The sequence below is a fragment of the Phoenix dactylifera genome, chromosome 1, assembly GCF_009389715.1.
Source record: "Phoenix dactylifera cultivar Barhee BC4 chromosome 1, palm_55x_up_171113_PBpolish2nd_filt_p, whole genome shotgun sequence".
Taxonomy (NCBI): Eukaryota; Viridiplantae; Streptophyta; class Magnoliopsida; order Arecales; family Arecaceae; genus Phoenix; species Phoenix dactylifera.
The window spans coordinates 20,344,967-20,368,497 of NC_052392.1; the positions used below are offsets into that span (position 1 = coordinate 20,344,967).

Sequence of the window (23,531 nt, forward strand, 5' to 3'; positions counted from 1 at the left end):
GTGGCCTTATGCCTACCCGCACCCTAGGACCGTCGCGGCGGCCCGCCGGGAACGGGGCGGGGGTCGTGACACTTATAAAGACACTGTCTGGTGTGACGTACTCCCAATGGACGTAGGTCATCTGATATTAGGTAGGCCTTGGTTGTTCGATCTCGATGTCACCATCTACGGTCGAACTAACTCTTGCTCCTTTGTATTCCAGGGCAAAAAGATTAAGCTTAATCCTTTACGGCCCAAAACGCTAAATAAGAGTACAGACAAGAGTAAATCAAAGGGGAAGGAACTGCATATCCTTAACCCCACAGAATTTGAGAGGAACGTCTTTAAGGACTCTCCGGTGTTTGCCCTGCTAGTTAAAGAACTTCAGCCACATCTTAAAAGCACATTATCGGCTGAATCCCTCGCTATTCTCGAGGAGTTCAAAGAAGTTTTTCCTGAAGACCTTCCAGATCATTTACCCCCTTTGCGTGATATTCAGCATGCCATTGATCTAGTCCCGGGAGCTACCCTTCCTAACTTGCCCCATTATCGGATGAACCCTTCTGATCATGCAGAGCTCCTAAAGCAAATTAACGAGCTTCTACAAAAGGGATTTATTCGAGAGAGTCTAAGTCCTTGTGTCGTACCTGCCCTTCTTACTCCAAAAAAAGATGGGACTTGGCGAATGTGTGTAGACAGTCGGGCTATTAATAGAATCACGGTCAAATACCATTTTCCTATTTCCCGGCTCGACGATATGCTGGATATGATGGCAGGTGCCACGATTTTCTCCAAGATTGACTTAAAAAGTGGCTACCATCAAATCCGGATTCGTCCAGGAGATGAATGGAAGACAGCCTTCAAGACAAAAGATGGCCTCTATGAATGGCTGGTAATGCCTTTCGGCCTCTCGAACGCTCCAAGTACATTTATGCGAGTGATGACTCAAGTACTCCGGCCTTTTATGGGCAAATTTTTAGTCGTGTACTTTGACGATATCTTTATTTATAGTCAAACTAAGGAGCAACATTTAGGCCATTTAAGGCAAGTTTGTACGACTTTACGCAACGAGAGCCTCTATGCTAACATTAAGAAGTGTTCATTTTTTACTACTCACGTAAACTTCTTAGGGTATATAGTCTCCTCTGAGGGCTTATCTGCTGACCCTGCGAAAATCACCGCAATTGTTGAATGGCCTGAACCTAAGAATATTACTGACATCCGTAGTTTTCACGGCCTGGCCACATTTTACCGTCGTTTCATTAAGGGCTTCAGCACACTTATGTCACCTATCACAGATTGCCTTAAGCGAGGTGATTTTCAGTGGACACGCGCAGCTGCTAACGCATTTAGTGCCATAAAGCAAAGAATGACGGAGGCGCCAGTTATGCGGCTCCCTGATTTTAGCAAAGTTTTTGAGGTGGAATGTGATGCATCTGGCTTAGGAATAGGTGGTGTGCTTAGTCAAGAACGTCATCCTATCGCCTATTTTAGTGAAAAGCTGAACGAGGCTAGACAAAGATATTCCACATATGACAAGAAATTTTTTGCCATAGTCCAGGCACTACGGTATTGGCGACATTATCTCCTTCCTAATGAATTTGTTCTCTATTTTGACCATGAAGCACTTCGTTTTCTTAATTCCCAGAAAAAACTTAATCATCGACATGCCAAGTGGGTTCAATTCCTCCAGGATTACACTTTTGTCCTTTAGCATATGTCAGGTGCCGCGAACAAAGCTGCTGATGCGTTAAGTCGTCGAGTAACTCTGTTGTCCGCCATGTCTGTTTCCATCACCGGTTTTGACAGACTTAAGCTCGATTACTTGTCTTGCCCAGATTTTGGCCAACTCTATAATGCCCTCGCTGATGGACAAGGACCTTTGATTGATGGTGTTTATCTTCAAGACGGGTACTTGTTCAAAGCTTCCAAGCTCTGCATTCCGCGAACTTCTGTGCGCGATTTCTTGATATGGGAAGTACATGCCGGCGGTCTCGCTGGACATTTTGGCCGTGATAAGACCATAGAAGAAGTTGAACGTCAGTTTTTTTGGCCAAGTTTGAAACGGGATGTTGCTAAGATTGTGGGACAGTGTCGCACGTGTCAACTAGCTAAGCACAAAAAACAAAATACTGGCCTCTACACTCCGTTACCTATCCCAGATCGCCCTTGGCTTGACCTTAGTATGGACTTCGTGCTCGGCCTTCCTCGCACGTTTCGGAAACATGATTCCATTTTTGTGGTTGTGGATCGTTTTTCTAAAATGGCCCACTTCCTCCCTTGTTCCAAGACTTCTGATGCCTCTCGAGTAGCCAAGATATTTTTTGATGAGATTGTTAAGTTATACGGTCTACCGAAAACTATTGTATCCGATAGGGATGTCCGCTTCATGAGCTATTTTTGGAAAACCTTGTGGCATCTGGTTGGCACCAAACTTAGATTTTCTACTGCTTATCATCCTCAAACCGATGGTCAAACCGAAGTCGTCAACCGAAGTCTAGGTAACCTTCTGCGAAGTCTAGTAGGGGATCACAATCGTAACTGGGATTCTATTCTGCCTGTCGCCCAATTTGCATATAATTCGTCGATCAATAGGTCTATCGGGATGAGTCCATTTGAAGTGGTCCATGGTTATAAAGCTCGCAAACCTGTAGATCTCCTACCTATGTCCACCCATATTCGCATTTCTGAGTCTGCACATGCATTTGCACAATACATTCATAATCTGCATTAGGAAATTAGCAAGCGCATTCATATGAGTAATGCTCAATATAAGCTACAGGCTGATTCTCATAAGCGAGATAAACAATTTCAAACTGGGGATTATGTTATGATACGTATTCGGCCTGAGCGGTTTCCATCTGGAACCGTCAAGAAACTGCAGGTTCGTAGTGCTGGGCCCTTTCGGGTATTGCAACGAGTGGGTACTAATGCTTACGTTCTTGATCTTCCCTCTGATTTTGGTATTAGCTCCACTTTTAATATTGAGGATTTGGTTGCTTACAAGGGCCCCCTTTCTATTCCTACTGATCCTTTCGCTCAGCCTTCACTTGAGCTTGATGATACTCCTATTCTTGATTCCATACCATCTCCGTCCACTCTAGCTTTACCACCAGCACAAAAAGAACATATTGATGCCATTTTAGATGAGCAGACTGTTTCTACCAAAGATGGGGGTGTTCAGCGTTTCCTGGTTCGTTGGCGAGGACGCCCGGAGTCTGATACTACATGGATTACTCGTGCGGAGTTGCAGCGCGTTGACCCAGATCTTTTGGAGTACTACCAGAGTCATTCGTCGGGGTCGACTTCTTCTTACCCGGGGGGAGTTGGTGCGGACACGAGTACTGGACTGATTATTTTGCAGGATCATGGTTGTCGCAGGAAGACGGTCCAGCCACTTTCGTTGTGGCTGGATTGATTGATGTCATTTTTATTATTTATTTTATGTGGGTAGGATTAGTTTGCATATTATCTTTTGAGGGCCTCTTTCGAATTGTTTTCTTTATAGGGACTTATTTGTTATTTGGTGGCCCTACATATATAGGGCATGCATTTGCTTAATTTTTTAATGAATGAATTCCAGAAAAATTAGCCTTCTTCTTCTTCCTCCTCCTCTCCTCTTTCTTCTTCTTCCCCTCTTCTTCTCCTCTTTCACGCTGCCTACCATCTTTTACATCCGTCCTGCATCAATTAATATATATATATAAATAACTATCTGATCCATATTTAAATATTTAATTTTATTTATAATTTTGTTTAATTTTATATAGCGTCATAAGTTTTTAAAGTAAATATATAATCATATTAGTATATTATTAACTTAATTTACCATACACTAGTAATATCGTTGATTTTGCGACTATAAAATTTAATTTTCTAACTTATATCTGTATTTATATTCATATCCGATTTATATTCATATTTATTTAAAATAAATATAAATATAATTTTTTATATTCGATAATATTTATATTTATATATTATTTATAAAATAAAATAAATTTGAATATGTTGACTTATTAGTATCCAATTCTTTTTTTTTTTCAACCTTACTTTCAAAATAAACATGCAATCTTTTTCTGCACAAAAGGCTTGATGGGCGACTGCGCAAATTGTAGTCCTGCTACATTGTGAGCTCAACACGAGAGGGCTCAACAAATATGCTGTTGGGGGCTATAGCCTCCTTATTTGGTTTGTAAATGAATATATATGAAAAAAAAAGGCTCAGCTAATTTTGTTCACGCAAATAAGGAGGCTCAAACTGTATGTGGTGAGCGCTCAAACTCCCCAAACGCCATGTAGTTTGCCATGATCGCTGCTTTTTATGGCATTTGCCGCTCCAGTCAGTTTCACAAGAGTTGAAGCATCCATCTTGGAGGCCAGCAGCCCACCAGTGCCGTCTTTTTCTAATTAGAGCCGTTGTCTGTTTTCGAGATAGATGATATGGTATCCAAATGCGAGGTTAGAGAAGACATCTTAACTGAGTTTCGGAATCATTTAAGAAGGGAACAATGAAAACGAGGTAAGACGTCTAGATAAGCAAAAGCATCGAGATGAAGATACCCTGGTATACGTTTTCCCTGCGAGCTTCGTGGTCATTAGCTCCATCAACAAAATATTCTGGTTGGAACTGGTGCTTTAGGGCTGTAGGGCATTTTACCTAGGATGGTAAAGGGCTTTGAGAATATTTGAGATTGAAAAGAAGGAAAAAGAGCAGCTCCTTCGACTTTTAGAATCATTGTTAGACAACATGAAATGAACTCTTTCAACCTGACACGGGCATCCAGTAATCTGTAACATCTAGAAGACAGTTCCATTGAAAGAAGCTTTAACCACAACATGAGCAAATAAATTTTTTTTTTTTCATGTATACCTCCCAAAATATATAAAATTATGTAAATATTCTCGTAAAATTATTATTTATATGTATAATATCATAAAATATTTATTTTGCATGTATGCCTTTCCTTTTCTTGCTATTATATATATATATATATATATATATATATATATATATATATATATATATATATATATATATATATATATATATATATTTATACTATCTAATACCGTTAAAAAATAAACGATTTAAATTTAAAATGATTGAAATACTCTTACAAATAAATATGTAAAAAAAAAAACTTTCTAACGATGCACATGCAAATAGCAACTTTTGCAATGGTATTCATGCAATTACACATATTTAGGAGGATATATTAATATTATCATGTCACATGATCTCATGTTAATATCAATTCTTATAGAATGAATTATATTACTTTTACAAAATTTTCGACTAAAAAACAAATAACTCAATATTTATAAATTACTAAAAAATATTTTACCAAATTAAGCATCTATATTTAATTTTAAATTGATATGTTTTAATCTTTAAAAATTAATGAAGAATATATATATATATATATATATATCATAGATTCAATAATGATAATTATTTCAAAATCAAATAAAAAATAGCATTACCAAAATGATCCTCTAATATGAGTCATGATCTTAAAAAAAAATTGATAATATGACTCAATATTTTTGACTTATCGATCTAACTGAATCATAAAAAGCTTAACAAAGTTTCAACCGAGTTTTGATTTTTATAATAATTTTTTATTTGCATACTTTTTTAAATATGAGAAATTACGTGAAGATCTTTGTAAAGTTGCTATTTGCGTATATACCCTTATAACTTTTTTTTTTTGTGGCAAATCTACCGATAAAGATATTTTAGTCATTTTAGTTTTAAGCCGTTTATTATTTAATGGCATTAGATGGCATGGATACATATGCAAATAAAAAAAAAGAATATACATACAAATAATAATTTTACGAGGATATTCATATAATTTCATATATTTAGGAGGGTATACATGCAAAAAAAAATTTCTAACAAATAAAACCCTCTAGATGATGAAGCCACCAAAGATCTTCATTTGACACACTAAAAGTTAGCATTGTTTTATTTCTCGAAGCTCACATAGCATTGCCTGCCCCTGCTTGCCTTTTATGGCTTTTTGATGCTTTTATGCTTAGTAAGGCATCACTTAATATCCATGGGAAGCTCAAGAATCTATTTTCTGAGTAATAGCTTGGATGGTAGGTCACATGATACCATGCCGACGCCATCCTCAATGACTCGCTCTCTACGCAGCTACTTTTGAACCAACCTTGAACCTCTTTGTGCAAACTCTTAACCCCAATTAAGATCCGGTCCTTCATTTCCCCATATTTCTTCTTATCCCTCTGCAGATACATTGATCGGCTACGCAGGTTACCTGTTAATATCTCATCTTCATGCTCTGCTCCATAATATTTCATTAATGAGCTCAACCTCTCAGAATACTGATTATAGTAATCTTCAGCGACTTCGAGAAAAGCCTCGAATCCTTTGATTTCCAGGTCATGGTCATATGCAGATTGAGGGAGCATTTCAGCATCCATAGGGTCAGTGTTTGGCCTCTCTATATGTCTGGAGGCTGCACGGTAGAGTTTTCCAAGTACCCCAGTGGAGACATACATCGTCCTATCCCATCTTTCCATAAAATCTGGGAACATTTTTGGTTTGAGTATCCTTGGCATTTCGGCTGAACTTCCTGTCTTTGCAAAATCGACGGCCATGGAATGAAGGTTTGCTAGCTCAAGGCATTTGGGGCTCTGGGCTTTGCCTGGTTCACTGTCAGCATAAACCAAGTGGGCAGTTGAAATGATCCCTAGGGTGTCGTTGATCATGTAATCAACAAAGAACTTCTGAATTTCCTGCAATTGGTACATGTTGAGGCCAAGAAAAATGATATAGCTATAAGTAACAATCAAATAAACCAACAAGCTCCATTTTAGAGCTTCTAAGAGAATGATATGCTTTTGAATATAGAAGGAATCTGACCGTTAGCTCTACTAAAATTCATCAACACACTTACCAAATTTTCATAGATTTAACATTTTAAATAAAAAGAAAATATTTTGAAAGCAGACACCATATCCTGAAAATCTCATGAACTAGTTGAGGGCATAAGTCAAATGCTATAGAATATAAAAACTCAAATTGCAAATTGACTATAATTCAAAAACTAGCAACTTAAAACCTCCTAACATATTTAATATTCTATTTTCTCATCTTCTGGAAATGTTAGTACATTTACACCACTATAGGACCAAAATATATACCGTACCATGCTTATCCAATAACATAACATGGTATATTAGCAAAGCAAAACTACAATTTGATATATACCAGATGATTTTGGCATGAATAGCTTTTCTTTTCCTGGTGCAAACTTCCATTTATAGCGGCATCACAAAATTCATCTTGTATCAGTCATATTGCTAAGACATAGTTATATCTAGATTGTGCAAGCAGCCACTCTTAATTTAAATGTTCATGGTCACTATATATCTTTATTTTCCAACTGCAAGAATGCATCAAAATAAAAGCAATGAAACAGAACCAAATAAGTTTGAATTCAAGTTAGAGCATGCCTCGAGGGTTACATCATGATCTGTATGGCGTTGCCTTCGTGCATTATAGTCCATAGGTGTATCCATCTTCGGTGGGATAAGTTTTTCATCCCAACAAACAAAATATAGATCGCCATCCAGATCTCCACCAGAGCATTCATTTGGATGAGGCCTGCACATATCGACAGCCCATTATCATAAAGAATGCGAGGAAGATTAAGCATATTAACAACTTATTTTCCTAAAAAGATGAAAAGTTATGCTCCACAACAATTTCAAGATACGGAGGATTTTTAATTTTCAACATCGAAACAATTGAAAATAACTTGCTAAAACCAGATAGCATATACATCATCAGCCTGATAACTAATGGACCCTTTACATAGAAGATGTTTCAGCTTATGTGACTTATACATGTCTACCTGGAGAATCACAATAGTAGATGCAGTTGGCAAGCAGACTAAGCTCTGTTTGCTATCGTATGTTGTAATATACATGGCGAAGTCAACTATTAAATTAAGATTTTAAACTAATACATGGTAAAGCAAAAAAACTTAAATATCCAAAATACAATTGAGAGGCCAAATACCCCTTTTTGCTTATTAAAATGTGCTATGACAATGTACATCACTCAGCATCCGAATATTATCAAATTGAAACAAAAAAGATTAGCCGACATTGTTTCCGTAAATGGACAAACATGACATTATCTGCATGCCATTTAATGAAAGAAGAAAATTACATCGCAAATGCCAAAGGAAATTTCCAGAGGCCATGGATCATCTTCTTTCAAAGTTATGCTTAAAAGAGTGGACAACCACCTGATATAATTTCTTCCTGATCGACAATTTATAGATGCTTCAAAAGTATCCTTGTTGTTTCAGTCGTTTCCTGGTTCTCATGTGTATATTTTTACTCCAACCCTTGAATATGGATTGTGAGCTGCTCCTTTGGTGGCAGCATGCAGTCAAGATCAACCGCAAAGCAAAAAACTCATCCAACATCAGTTGATGTCAACCATTTTTAAGCTGAGCTAAGAGCAATCTAAACAGATAAGAAAAGCATAGGAAAGCATGAAAGGTTCCCTCAGAATTCTTTTTCCCCTATTCCCCTTTCCCTCTTGTTTTCTTCTACAAAGAACTGTAGTTCTTATCACGTTAAAGCCCAAAAGATCCTAGTTCTTCATTCAGCATTTTTACCTTAACAGATTTCTTTAAACAAATTTACAGCCCTAGAAGGTAATAGATGAAAACTTCAATGAGGAAAAGAAGAGTGGACTTAAATTTTCAGAAGAGGTGGCTTGATTAGAGTGGCACCATGATGTCATGCCATATGAAAACATAATTCTGTTTCTCTTTTTCTTCTTAACTTGTACCTTGGATAGTTGGCTTGCAACACATAAAATGGTTCCATACAAAAAAGGCACATAAAATGAATTTTGAACTCTTTTTGTGACTGCAATAAGAAAGTAATAATAGTAACGCTTCCTATTCTTTATTTTTTTAAAAGAAACATTCAGCATAAATGATTGATTTGAACTTTACTCAAAATGGCTGACATAAGCACACTAAAACTTAAAGCTGGGGCCTTGGTCTCTAATATGTAATATTTCCCAAGCAATACAGATCTATGAAAAAACAATAATACAATATAATATGTTGAGAAAAAGGAATCAATTAAGACCAATAATCTTTCTCTATGCTACCTGAATTAGTAAAAGCTTGTTAATCATGTTACTTATGCAATTATTTAACTCAATAAAAAAGGTTGGCTTGGACAAATAAAACAATCCATTTTTCTTAATTTAAAGAAAAAAATTATAGAATCATATACCTTCTACCTTTCTGAGGGAAGACAATGCAGTCAACCAAACCCATGTTATCCAATTGAGGGTTATAGACAGCCTGAAGTATTCTAACATCACCAGGGTGGAGGCAGGGATTTCTTGTGACCACGACCTTTTGGACTACTACTGCTGCTGTTTGGTCAACCTTGTCAAAGCAAGTTTCATATGTATGTTGTAGCTCTTCCTTTGTCATAGTTACTTTGACATATATTTGTCCATAGTCTAAGGACCCTGTTTCATCTAAGCATCCAAGGAGGACACGGCCCTTTGGAACAAAGATCCGGCATTTACTTCTTATATCAGATAACTGATATTCCCGGTAGGCTTTAAGCATCATTAACAGATAAGGCTCTGAATTTGGTTCATAACCTTGCATCAACATCTTTACAGTTGTTCTGGTATCAGGAAAAGCCATTTTGTCCAACATTCTCAAAGCAATTTCTCTGTTGGTTAGCATTTCATCCAAAAGACTCATTTGATCATGTTGCATTGATTCAAATACTTCATCTTCTATCCCCAATGTGGAGAGGAGACATATAATTTCACGATTCAGATAGCATGGCAGATATTCACTCCATTTAGTGACACAGAGCATGGTGTTCTCTGACTCGAACTTCAGCATGCTAGGACGTAATGAAAGCTTCTGAAAGGAAGTGCGGTCTACAGCTATAACTCCTTTGTAACCACCATATCTAATTTGGAAAGCTGAAGGAGTATGACTCAATCCACATTTCTGAGCAACTTGCCTGGCAAATGATAAAGATATTTTTCCAATACCATCCGAAAAGCAATACGGTATGCCATCAGTTGTGACTGTAATATCTGAAATTGTCCTTACATCCCGAAATGGAACATCTATTGTTTGCAAAGAGGAACTGAATAACTGACCCATTCTTGCCGCACATTTAGATATACTATGAATTTTGTTAAAATGACCCATCCATTCTCTAATGCCCTCTGCAGTCACCTTGTCATTAGAAGCAAACATCCAAACAGAATTTGAACGAAGCTGACTAGCAGAAAATGCCAGAAACTCAAACTTCTTTGAACCAATCACAATCCCATCTCTGAGAATTGATAATATACGATTATATATCCCAGTTCTGTAGGGTTTAGAAAACAACCCTTGCTCAATACTTGGTGAAATTGCATCAGAGGAAAGCTTGCCCCAGTCTTCCTCAACAAAGGAAACCCTAATGAAGTCAGAAGCATATTCAGAATAATGTTTTACGACATAATTGGAGGTTTCAAGTTCAGGACCAAAAAAGTAAACTTTTGATGGAGTAACAAGAACCCTATGACAGCCCATTATGTTTTCTGCATGGGCGCTTTGGATGGGTGACGAAGCATTTCGATTTTTTCTCATGTTAGCCAACTGATTTTTGATGAATTGCATGGGCTCATAGCAAGTTGAGTTCAACTTATGCATCCTTGTGAGGATTTTCATAGTTGTATCTAAAGATAGTCCTCTGAGAATGTCAAACAGATCATTATTGACTTGTCCACAAGAGATTTTTTGCACGTGAACTAGAGAATTAAGCTGAAAAAGGATCTCATATGCCACCGAATGTTCAGGTGGGCAACTTATTATGGGAACTAGTTTTGATGGAGCATAAAATAGCTCCCCCATAGAGAGGGCTAATTCACCAAGTTCTCCTGCAAATGGCAATTTTTTTTGAATTTCTGAACCTGGCAATCCTTCCACGAGTTCCAAACATAGATAACAAGACCTCCCAATGGAGCTGTTTGATGAAAAATCTGTCGCACGAACCCACAGGAACCGGAAGTCTTCTTTACAGGCATGGTAACGATCATTGCTAAATTTTGAACTAATCGTACGCCCAGAAATTCTTTTATAGATTTTTGGTGCATAGTGGAGCTGAGATATTAAAGTTTCAAGTGAGATTGCAATCAACAGAGGTTTTTCTACAAAACAAAAGATAATACAAGATATCAAAAGTACAGAAAGATGAATATGAGTAACATGCTTCTATTTAAGAACATCCTTACAAAGCTAAGTCTGCACAAACTGAAACACTTCTATAAGTATATAATCTACCGGTTAATCAAATATACAAGATGTAAAATATTTTTAATACCCAAATTTTAAATAAATTTGCCTTTTCTTCAAGAATTACTTAATTTACGTTCATAAGAATTTACAAGAAGCATTAGGAAATGCCTGGTGCACAAAAACAGTATTCATACAGGAACCTTTTTTTTGAAGGTATAAATTATGAGGGATTAGTTATGGTAAGGATTGGAGTCCATCCATCACAAATACATAACCAAGACTTCTTTAGGAGAAAAGGGTCAACCACTGAGATCTACTCTGTCACGATTACTGAGTTTATGAGCATTTCAAATATCTGCTGCAACATCTCTACACTTTACATCCAGGAAAGTCAGTGAGACTTGGACCACCCTCCAAGAACCATATGCCAGTTACAGTTAAACACAAATTTTGCAATAATGGAAAATCCTGCTAGGAGGATTATTAACTTCATCTCTTCTTTGGTGGAGGTAAATGAACACACATAGGCTTTTATGCACATAAAAATGTACATTCATATTACATGCACGTGTGCATGAATACACCCTCCACTCCCACCAAAATCCCCCAAAAAGGAATGCATACGTTAATATAATACAAGATGTATGTATCCATTCATAGTAATGGATATATTAGAGCCAGAATCACTAAATTGTTGTGCCTAACTGTTCCAATGTCATGCTCTCATTCCACCACCATGTCTTTGCTACTTTGAGCAACATAAAATGCATTTTTTCTTTGGCCATATTCTTGCTTCTGCAACCAATCTTGATTTTAATGTTATCATACAAGCAGTCTAGATCGAACATATGGCCCTTTCATATATCAAATGACCATCCACACCTCATCCTACTCAGAATTTCTAAACAAGTTTATAAAGCAATTTTGCAGCACAACTGCAGATGAGCTTCAGGAGACTTTTTGTTTACTTGACAAAGTTTTCAAATAACCTTTCAATATCTCAAAAAGGCTCAGTAATCAACTATTTTAGATGGTCAAGGCATTAAAGAAACAATAGCTTATTATGCAAGATGTGCTATCCATTCAACATGAATGCAGACTATTTATATTTTATATTTTTCTAATAGATTTAAAAAAGAATAAACTGTAAATTTGATGCCCCGCCATCAAAATTTCTTCAACCTCTGATTGTAGTGGCAGCTATCAACTAGGCACGGACCATAAACTGAAGTCTTAGATCAAATTTCATGTCCCGTAATCATAACAACTTTGATCATGCAGACCATTCAATCATGTTTTCTTCCTCCACCAAATATGCTTTTTTTCTGTCCTGTCATTCTTCTGAATATGTTGAGGAGCTAATAACATGCAAGATTAAGTCACCAGGCTAACACAAATCATCTATTTTGGACCTGTTTTTGGCCAAATTTCTAGAAGGGATGCATGGGCTTTTTTCGTATTATATTAAATAGGCAATGCACTTGCTCATGAACTCCAATTTAACAGTAAATGCTTTCACTGGCTCCTGTAGTGGCAGCTATTTTTTGCATCAGGGCTACAACTGATGCATAACCTGGTAAATTGACAAGCCAGGTGCAGCCTGAATGAAGCTCGGCTCTTTAATGGCCTTCTCCTTTTTCTAAAAAGCATTGTGCAGTCCATAGCCAAACTTCAAACACTAAAGGACATATACATCTTTCTAATTAAAAGAAAAACCAAGGCATAAAATAATATGCCTTCACCTCGTAATATAATTCAATGTGATCTTTCATTCTTTCAAATGCATTAGGCACAACATTGCTGAGAAAGAAAGGGTTACATATAAGAGATTCCTAAATTGAACAATAATATGTGCAAGATAAGTTGCTCCTAATTCTCATGGGGAGCACTTGCTGCTCTATAGATGAAGCTGAAGTTATATAAACAGAGCGAGTACTGCCAGGCATACCCCGATGCAAACATGGGATGACTGCAAACCTGGTTTGGTGCCCCACTACATGGGAGGTAGGTGCTTGGGCCTTAATACTCATTTTACCCATAGCATTTCACGGAAAATCCAGTCAGTGTACATGCTGGGGTACGCTAAGCACCATTCAAACAGAGCGTATTCATTACCAAATAGACCAATTGACAATTCTAAGGGAAATTACAACTGAGTACAGCTTGGCATATCTAGATTACTAATAATTTTTGGAAGAATGTTGGATACCTAGTGGTGATATGCAAGGGATATCATATACCTAAATAGGAGAAAGGACCAAGACATTATTTTGGAGAAAGAACCAATAAATTTGTAAAAAAGTTTCCAACCTACATTTGTTTACCTATATAGCAATAGGGATTATGCAGAAAATTTCTACCATGGTCTGCCATGCCGGTATCAGGCCCCAGACCGGTTGCTCGGCAGCACAGTTTGGTACGGGCCGCGCCGTGCCGGGCCGGGCCTATACCGATGCAGTAGAGGAGGCGGGGGAGAGGGTGAACGGGAGAGAGAAAAAGAGAGGGGGAGAGGAAGGGAGAGAGGAGGGTGGTGGAGGCCGGTGGAGGGCCGCCGACCCAGGTAGGAAGCAGAGGAAAGCTCCACGGCCGAGTCCCCTGTTTCCGGTCCTTTTTTTATTTCACGATTTTGAACGAAATAAGGGTCCAGCATCTTTTTTTTATTTTACAATTTTTAAGTAAAGTCGGCAAGTGATTTGAAGTGCTAGAGAGAGAATCCCAAACCTCTTTCTCCACAACTCTGAATTAACATGGATAACAACAAGAAAGATTACAAACATGAGGAAAGATTACAAAACATAATATCAATCCATTGTCGGTTTTGACGTGCTAGAGAGAGAATTCCAAGACTCTTTTTCCATGTATAGTTCTGCTAATAGCTGCTTCACATCCTTTGTGGTTCAGTTTCCATAACATCTTCAATCTATGACTTGATAGACCGCACCAGACTTCTTTTTGGTGGCACATGTGCCATCTTTTCATTGAGTCATAGTTGTTTTTGCTCACTATTACATGTGTTATTGAATTATTAGTAGTAAAAAAGTCGGGAGCATAGTGGTATAATGATCCAACAAAGTCCAAGATGGACGATTTCTGCATCAAAAAGTTGGCCTAATTTTCCAAATACAAAACAAAGTGGATTTTCTTGCAAAATCCCCTATCGCCATCATTTTATTTTTGTGGCATCCAGAAAATCATGATGTTTTAGAGTCCACAGCCTCTCCAGTCCGTCCTACTTCTTTAGCTCTACTCAGCTAGAGGGAAGGCTCCATATTATCTTTCAAAAGAAATATGTAGGGTTCAAATAGATAGAGAAGCAACGTGAACCTGTTGGGTAAGATTTATACATTTAGCTTCAACTAACCCAAAGTTTTATACATTTGAAGGCACAAAATGCTTTCCTGGTAGATCTGTCTCTTCATGTCAAATGAAAATTACACTATTCTTGCACAAATGGAACATTCTGTTTCTTTTAGCAAGAAAATGCAACATTGACATTCCAAAAAGTTGGCAAAGGAAGCACCACACATGACCGCAGAAGAGGAAGAAAATACCAATCAGAACGGAAGCTACTGTGTTATCTCTATATGAGAACATTCAGATTCAAGCAACAAATAGTACTAGATCACTAGCTGATGAAGAAACTGATCAAAATAAAGAAATCTGAAAAGTTGTACACAGATTACGTGCATCATTATACAAGCATGCATAGTCCCATAGCACCATGCAAGCCCATGGAAGAGGGAGAAGATACTCATTACATAATTATATGCTTCATCAGCGGGGAAAGACTCGTCCAGACAATATACAGCACCATGCAACTTGAAGCAACGAATAGTACTAGACCCCTAGCTAATGAAGCGCATCCAAAGATAGAAATCCCAAAATTTTATGCAGCTAGCATACAATAAGAGCAGGTACAGTTCAAAAAAATGCCTCAAATCTAATATTATATAACCTAACTTCCTCATTGTGTATTTTATTATCTTAAGAAGCTTTGTAACGCTTTTAGAAGGTATCATACATTAAGTCAGCAACTACAAGTACAATGCAACCAATAAGAAGGGGGAAAACCTAAGTGTTATGTTGATGCATTAATAAACACATGAACAACATACTATAAAATGCCAATTCCATATCATCTGTCCTACCACCAAAAAATCCAAAGGCACAACCACTGCCAAAAATAGCAATTATCACAAAAAAATTTCAAATTTCACTCTTTTGAGGCACAACCAATGTACATGCTCGCAAAATAGTAATGACCATTGCGTGGCATTTTACCCCATTGGGGTTCAGCTGACAATCAAAACTAGAACCTTTATATTATTACTACATTTACATGACAAAACACTAGCAAATGCCGAAAATTTATGATGTAAAACAGTTCCATAAATATGCAAAAGTATTGAAGAAAGAATATATATATCTCTTAGCTTGGAACTTCAAACTAAAATAAAAGCATATACAAATACACCTAAATTAGGCATCAAAAAGAAGTGTTCACCTGCAATAGAATGGCATCTGTCCCCCGTCCAGCCAACCGGCACCCGAAGGTGGCAAGAATGTCGCCGAACGTGATCTCCAGCTTGTACCTCACCCCGCCATCTTCCATGAAAATGTCCAATTTCTCCCTCTCAGGCATGATCTCGGCCCTCACGCGATCCCACGAACCGAACATCTCCATGCACCGCTCGGACACCAGGACCCCCGCGTGGAGCGCGGCGCCCTCGACGCGGTTCCGGGCCTCGGCGGCCCTGACGATGATGTCCTCGTTGGAACGGCGGACGGCGAGGCGGGCGCGCTGGAAGTCGGGGAGGTGGCCGCGATCGGCGAGGAGGCAGGCCCTGTCGGCGGCGGTGAGGGAGTCGAACTGGACGCGGCCGAAGCCCCGGGACTTCCAGTTGCGGTGGGCGGTGGCGATCTCGCAGGCAAAGACGGAGCCCACGGCGGAGTCAAAGAACTCGAAGAGCTCCTGCGCGACGGCTGTCAGCGGAATGTTCGACACCTGCACGGTGGCGCGAACGCCACCCATCGGAAAGAGAGAAGAAGAGAGTGGAGTTCGACGGTGGAACGGGAGGGGGTTTAGGGTTTTATTGATAGATGGACCTCTCGGCCGAGGCTGGCGGGAGAAGAAAGAAAGACACAAGTACGCATGGGGTTTACCCGTAGGCCGTGGCCTTTCACGAGTCCTGGCGAGCTCCGGCTTTTTCTTTCCCCCGAAAGAAACTAGACCGTCCCAGGGGGTGGGCAGCGTGCTGGTGCCTAAGCCCTGCAAGCCGGCCCAGCTCAGACTGTGCCGGTTCGAGCCGTGACACTCGTGTGAGACTCTTCCGTCACCTAAAGTGGGCCTTGCAGGGAGAACAGAGCTCGGCTGAGAGGGATTATGCGGAGCTGGTGAGCAAAGAAAACTCTGGACTTGGGGAGGGGGTCCATACTATTCCCAAGGATAATTGATGAAGGTTTTACTATAGAATTATCGGACGGCAGGAAAGTCCTTCTTTGCTCCGGCTTTTCGTAGGTTGGTGCAGCTCCATAATCCTGATGTATGTGTCCTCTTCGAGATCCGCCTGTCAGTAGGGGTGGCAATCGGGTTGGGTTGGGTCATTTCTCATAAATGGGTCGGATCACATGTAGATCGGATCAGAAAACCATAAACCTGAATCCGACTTGTTTATTAAACAAGTCGGATATTACAACCTGAACCTGTCATGTTTAATAAACATGTAACCCGATCCGACCCGTTTAATCTATTTAATAAACAGATAACCTGTTTGCCCAACCCGACCCAACCTATTTAACTTGTTTACCCAATCCGTCCCGTTTAACCTGTTTAGACCGGTTTAACCTGCCCAACCCGACCTATTTAGACTTGTTTAGACCCGTTTAACATGTTTAGACTTGTTTAACCTGTTTAACCCATTTAACCTGTTTATACCTGTTTAACCTGCCCAACAGTTAAACAGGTTAAACAATTTAAACGGGTCAGATATCTAAAATCCGTATCTGATCCAATTAATAAACAGGTTAAACGGGTCGACCTGTTTATGACCCGAACCTGTTTAGGCCAAATCCAAACCTGTTTATGGCGGGTCGAACACGGATCGGGTTGGCGAGTCGGGTTATATTTTGCCACCCCTACCTGTCAGGGAAAAGTTTACAATAGGCTAGATGGACCTTCCCTAAATCATAGGGTTTCTATACTATGGAGTCCCGTGGTTTGTCGGGTGGGATAATTGCTGTCTGGAGGCTGGGGCTTGGTGATTTGGATATCTTCAATGTCTGTGAGCAACAGGTGGTGATGGTGATCTCTAAAGGTAACAAGAGACTGTAGGTCCTAGCTGTTGTATATGCTAATAGGGAGTTCATAAAAAAAAAAAATCTTGTGGGAAGAGGTAGCTAAACTGTCTCAGTAGGGACCCCCACTACTGGTAGCTGGAGACTTTAATTGTATTGATGACCCATAAGAGAAACTGGGAGGAAGGCCTTCTCTAACAAAAGTGAAGTTAGAGAGTTCCAGAAGTTCATCACTAGCAATGGCCTGATTGATCTTGGCTTTGATGATTCGAGGTTGACATGGTGCAACAATCGTCAGGGGCAGGCTGGTCTGGGAACGGATTAACAAAGTCTTTGCCATGGCTGGATGGGTACAGAGCTATCCGAACTATCGGGTGAACCACCTACCTCGGATCGCCTCGTACCACTGTCCGATCCTGGTGAATACCTCCTCCACTATTCCTTATCATTGTCCATTCAGATTTGAGAAGTTGTGGTTGTCATATCCCCGCTCCTGGGAGATGGTCTAGAAGGTTTAGCGGGTGCCAATCTGGGGTAATGTCATATACAAAGTTTCTCGAAGGTTGGAAATAACTAAAAGACGGCTGCGGAAGCGGAATAGGGATGAGGTGGGCAACATCTTCAGGAGGGTAGAGGAGGACGAGGAGGCAATTTCCAAACTGCAGTCCCAGGAGGTATAGGGGGGCCTATCAGAGGTGGATCTGGAGGAGTTTGGATTCGACTTATCCACTCATGAGTCACTTCTTCGCTAGTAGGAGACATTTTTGAGACAGAAATTCAGAATTTAGTGGATCAGGAAGGAGGACCGAAACATCATATTCTTCTATCAGTCTACCATCATCAGAAGGCAGAGGAATAGGATCCGGGGTATTAGGGGTACAAATGGCCAGTTGATAGAGGATTTGGATGCTATCAGAAGGGTCTTGGAGCAGTTTTTTATATCCAAGTGGACAGACCAGACTAGCAAGGGGAATTCGCCTTTTATGCCACCGCCCTCTGCCTGTGTCATGGAGGAGGAGAGTGTAGCTATGATCAGACTTATGTCGGCCGAGGAGATTCAAGAGGCTGTGTGGTCATTGAGAGAGAACAAGGCCCCGAAGCCGGACGGTTTTCCTTCGATTTTCTTTAGGAGGTCTTGGCCGATCGTCAGACGGCATGTGGTGGAGGCGATACAGTTCTTTTTTAGCTCGGCAGTCCTACGAGTTGACTGGAAGAGGATATTTGTCATCATGATCCCAAAAAGACGGGATGCTATGGGGCCGTGTCACTACCGGCTGATCAGTTTGTGCACTACACTGTACAAGGCTATAGCGAAGGTTCTTATTGCTAGGTTGCGAGGCATCCTACTTAGACTGATCGGTCTGAAGTAAGGGGCCTTTGTGGGAGGGCGGAGTATCAGAGATAATGTCCTTATTGCCCAGGAGTTCATGTTCGACTTACAAAGAGCCTCAAAATTGAGGAGTTTGATGAGCATCAAACTAGACATGGAGAGAGCTTATGATAGGATAAGCTAGGAGTTCCTACGGAGTTCTCTAGTGTGTTTTGGCTTCCATGAACAGTGGATTGATTGGGTCTTGGGTTGTGTGTGTACTCCATCTTTTGCCATTCTAGTGAATGGCTCTCCCACATAGTTCTTCAAGTCCGCAACTGGCCTCCGTCAGTGCTGCCCGCTATCGCCCTTGCTCTTCATCCTATGCTCGGATGCCTTATACATGGGCTTTGCGGCACGCGGAGGAGACTCAGGCCTTGGAGGTTTACAAACCGAGGGTGGAGTCGGTTCAGATCTCGCACTTCCTCTTTGCCGATGATTGCTTGTTGTTAATTCAAGTGACTAGGTGAGTTGTGAGAGTGATTCGAGACATCTTGGTGGGTTACTGTTCTGCCTCTAGTCAGCAGGTGAATAGGGCTAAGTCTGCCATATGCTTTAGCTCAAAGATGTTGAGCTAAGTATCAGATGCATAATGGAGGGACAGCAAAGGGATGCTCTTTTCATAATGGGCAGAGTCATCCTGGTGCGGTAGGTGTTGAGCTTGATTTCAGTGTATTAGCTGGCGAACACCATGGTTTCACTATCACTACTGAGGTCTCTGGAACAGCTATTCAAAAACTTCATTTGGGATAGGCGGGATGGCAGAGGAGGCACTCACTTGGTGGCGTGGGAGGTGGTCTGTCAGCCGCTCCGACAAGGTGGCTTGGAGATTGATTCACTGGCAGCAAGGCAGGAGGTACTAGTTGTGAGACGCTCCACTAGGTTTGTCTTGGAGACGGACAACCTGTGGAGGACCTTATTGAGGGCCCAATATGGGGCGTTCATGGCGAGGGAGGAGTCTCAGGCTAGGCGTCACTACTCCCTCATATGGAGGGAGATTGCTCTCGCGCCCCGTCAGTGCTATCGGAGATCAGTTGGGCGATTAGGGATGGACAATCCATTGATATCCTAGAGGATAAGTGGGTGACGAAGCTACTGCTAGGTCAGATGCCGACGATGGTCAATATGGCGAGGGTGGCTGGGCTCAGAGTCAACGATCTGCTCATCCACGGAGAGGGTTGGTGGGACGAGGTGCTGATCAGGGAAACGTTCAGGATGCAGCTTGCCTAAAGGATCCTAGCTATCCCACTACCTAAGGGTGCTTCAGAGGACAGACATATTTGGGCAGCCACAAGGAGGTCAAGAGTGCGCTCTACAGACTTATGTGCGGTGATGGGTGGTGAGGCCTCCAAGCGATTTGATGGTGGATGGATTTGGAGGATATAGGTACACTCCCGAGTGACTTTATTCACCTGGAAGGTGGCCTGGAATTGTCTGCCGACCAAAAGTCTGTTGGTGAGGAGAGGGGTCAGGGTCTCTCCGATGTGCGTGGACTACTCGGAGTCGGAAAGACCATCAGCCATGCTCTGATTGAGTGCCCACGAGCCACACGGATCTAGAGAAGGGTCTCGTTCCCCTTATCGGGGTCTGTCGTGTCAGTTGGAGATCTTATTCGGCTCATGAGGTCTGCCACACGGTCCCTAAGCACCACTAGGTGGGGTATTGCTGTCGTCTACTTAGCTTATCACATCTGGTTAGAAAGAAACGAGAGAGTCTTCGAGGATAGGAGGGCACCCCTGAGGTCCGTCGTGGAGAGAGCTCTCCGTTAGGCTGCAGAGGTTACTGAGGCTACTGTGGTGGTTTCTTCTGGGATGGCTAGAGACATATGGGACCCCTTTTCTGCTATAATAGCGCCTAGGTATGTCATTGTTTCTTGGGTGCCCCCATCCCTTAGCCATCTCAAGGTGAATTTCGACGGTAGCGTGCCTATGGGTAGAGACAGAGCTGGGATTTGTGGTCAGTGACCAGAATTCTAGGTTGGTCACTGCCGGTGGGCATCGTTCCTTTGAGGTGTCAGCCTTTGGGGCAGAGCTAAGGATAACATGGGAGGGACTCTCTTATATGAGACAAGTGCTTAAGGCGGGGCGTATCTTTCTCGAGGAGGACTCAGTCGAGGTGATTGAGCGCATCCTGAAGGCGGGGCGAGGGGCTGAGCACCCGTTTCTGTGTGACATCCAATGGTTGTAGAGGGAGTGTTGTGCCTTCCAGACCGTGCACGTGTTTCGCGAGGCAAACAGAGCTGCTGATTAGGTCGTCTTTTTTGTTACCCACCATTCTGGAGAGATCCTCTAGACTGGGCATGCTGATATTCCTTTGCCACTGTGTAGTCTACTTTCTAGTGATTTAGATAGCTGTACTCATGTGAGATTAATGTTAGTAGCCGATGTACCCAAAAAGAAAAAGAAACTAGCTCTTCTCGTATTAAATTAAGGGGGTCTCAAAATATGCAAGAAATTCATTAAAATTCGAGTTTGGTAGTGCATAATTAACTAGAACGTAATTAGCAAGTTGATAGTAATTTAATTTCTATTCTTCTTAGGAATTGCAAGAATCAAGAATAGGCGGTATTGGATCAATACCCATAGTTTCACCACTTGAAAGGCAAAAAAACATATTTAATCACATGAGTGCTGCTGAGTTTAAAGCCAATTTTTTATGCAATTCGTGAGTGGGTTGAGTGGTTAGGTTACTCCTTGGAGATACAAATGCCAATTTTATCTTAGGTGTTTCCAAAAAACTAAGGTTTACTGCTTTTTCTGGTCCTTGCAGCAGAGACCTATCCTCGCCACATTCATTCAACCCATATTTTTTCGGATGGACACGAGGATCCTGATGCTATGGTTCTAAGAATGTCATTCAATAAAATAGAATAAAGTAAAGTAAAATAAAATAAAATAAAATAAAAATAAGATAAAATAAATTACAAAGTTCGATTCACCAAGGATGCTAACTACAAAAAATCTTAAACCTCCTGATAAAGTTTGTCTTATAACTTATCACCCATGCGAGCATGTATTTAGTCCTAGATTGGCTATGCATTGGATAGATCTTGAATACTTATACAGGGCCAAAGAATCCAAACAATATTTTTCGGCTAGTCTTCTGAGCAAGATCCTGTGTTGTGTGACATGCTTTACTTCATTTGACTGTTGTCCCCAGCACAATAACAAATCCAAACCCTAGAATGCAATTTGGTTTCGGTGCATCTCTCTCTCCTTCCTGGCTCAAGTCTAATTGGGTGGGTCTACTCCAGTCAAATTGGGTGGACCAATGAGTTTAAGCTAGGTTTGGTTGGGTCCCATGAAACCTGGTTCAGATAGGCAGGGGCCCTAAAATGACATCCATTAACTGAAGTGCGTGTCCGGCTTGTGGGGCGGTGGGTGGGTGGCCAGGGACTTACACTTCCAGCACAACAATGCTTTGATGGTCAAGAAACTTTTGACTTTTGGAATGGGAAAAGATTTCCAGCAAAAGAATGATTGGAAGTGATAGCTCCCAGTCGATATGGAGTTTGACCCCTCCCGGTACAGTATACAAGCACAAGAAAACACATCCATGATCTCATTGTATCAGTCCAGAGGAACAATGCTCTTATTTTAGTCATTTGATTCATCAAAGAGGGCACAGTGTGGCTTCCTTGAGGGCCTGTAAATCTCTAGTGTATTGCGTTGTTCCCTGGTCCGTGCCAACCCCGTGGCAAAAGAGCTCACCAACATGACACTAGTTCCACAGCTAGTTCAATATAAAAAAATTTACTAAAACTAGCTAAATAACTGTCTGTGCTTTTATGATAACCAACCTAAGGCCAAAGAGCTTACAAACTCCCTTGTACCATTCATAACTGACCTTTTTAAGTAGCGGCAATATATTCTTGATGAATATGTGAATTGCAGTTTTGAGAGAAAGAACAAATCAACTTGTTGTAGGACAATGCACCAAGTATTAACAAGTGGTCTAAGTTAGGATTTACTAGAAGATTTCAGAAGGGCTCCGCTAATGATCTGCTCTGGCTCGACTCTACTCTTTATAGAACAAAGGACTCGTTTGGTTCGTAAAAAAAGGAGAAGGAAAAGTAGAGTCAATGGAGAAATGAAGAGATGCCTTATGTTTCGATGGAGTTTTCAAAAGAAAAAAATAGAACAATAGTTTTTCTATAGAAATAAGATTTCTTCATTCCATGGAAAAGAAAAATACATATGCCACATGGAAAAGTTTAGTTCTACTAGTTGGAAATTAGGTATTTTTTTTCAAAAAATATCCTTAAGCTTTTAAATAGAATAAAGTAAAGTATTTTTAAAAAAAAAAATGGCATAACGGATATTTTATACAACTTTAACTTTTCAGAAATGTATATGCTCAACAAAATATAAGCCATTATGGAATATGTCATTTTTCAATGATCAACCAAATATACAAAAATCAATTTCATAGGCATTATATACCCAGACACCAGTTTTTCTAGAAAAATACTCCAGCAAGAGAAATTCTTTCCGTGAACTAGACAAGTCCAAAAAGTTGGTTGGTCATGGAAAATTTATCAATGAGTCTCTCTTTGTCCA

At 40.4% G+C, this 23,531-nt stretch overlaps 1 protein-coding gene across 1 annotated transcript; it reads right to left on the reverse strand.

Moving 5' to 3' along the window:
- Positions 1–5,806: 5,806 nt before the first annotated feature.
- Positions 5,807–16,496, reverse strand: LOC103700847 (probable RNA-dependent RNA polymerase 2). Its single transcript, XM_008782728.3, has 4 exons — positions 15,814–16,496; positions 9,283–11,174; positions 7,471–7,621; positions 5,807–6,750 (listed from the first exon to the last, which is right to left on the reverse strand). The coding sequence occupies exons 1-4, from the start codon at positions 16,339–16,341 to the stop codon at positions 5,968–5,970; spliced, it is 3,354 nt and encodes a 1,117-aa protein (XP_008780950.1). The 5' UTR covers positions 16,342–16,496; the 3' UTR covers positions 5,807–5,967.
- Between the last annotated feature and the right edge of the window lie 7,035 nt (positions 16,497–23,531).

What these genes read in the sequence shown, in the direction of transcription:
- LOC103700847 (XM_008782728.3), bottom strand. Translation starts at nt 16,341, where the DNA reads ATGGGTGGCGTTCGCGCCACCGTGCAGGTGTCGAACATTCCGCTGACA. An exon ending in CAGATGCCATTCTATTGCAG is followed by an intron (nt 11,175 to 15,813) that starts GTGAACACTTCT and finishes TTAATATCTCAG; the next exon opens with CTCCACTATGCACCAAAAAT. An exon ending in TTCCCTCAGAAAGGTAGAAG is followed by an intron (nt 7,622 to 9,282) that starts GTATATGATTCT and finishes CGATATGTGCAG; the next exon opens with GCCTCATCCAAATGAATGCT.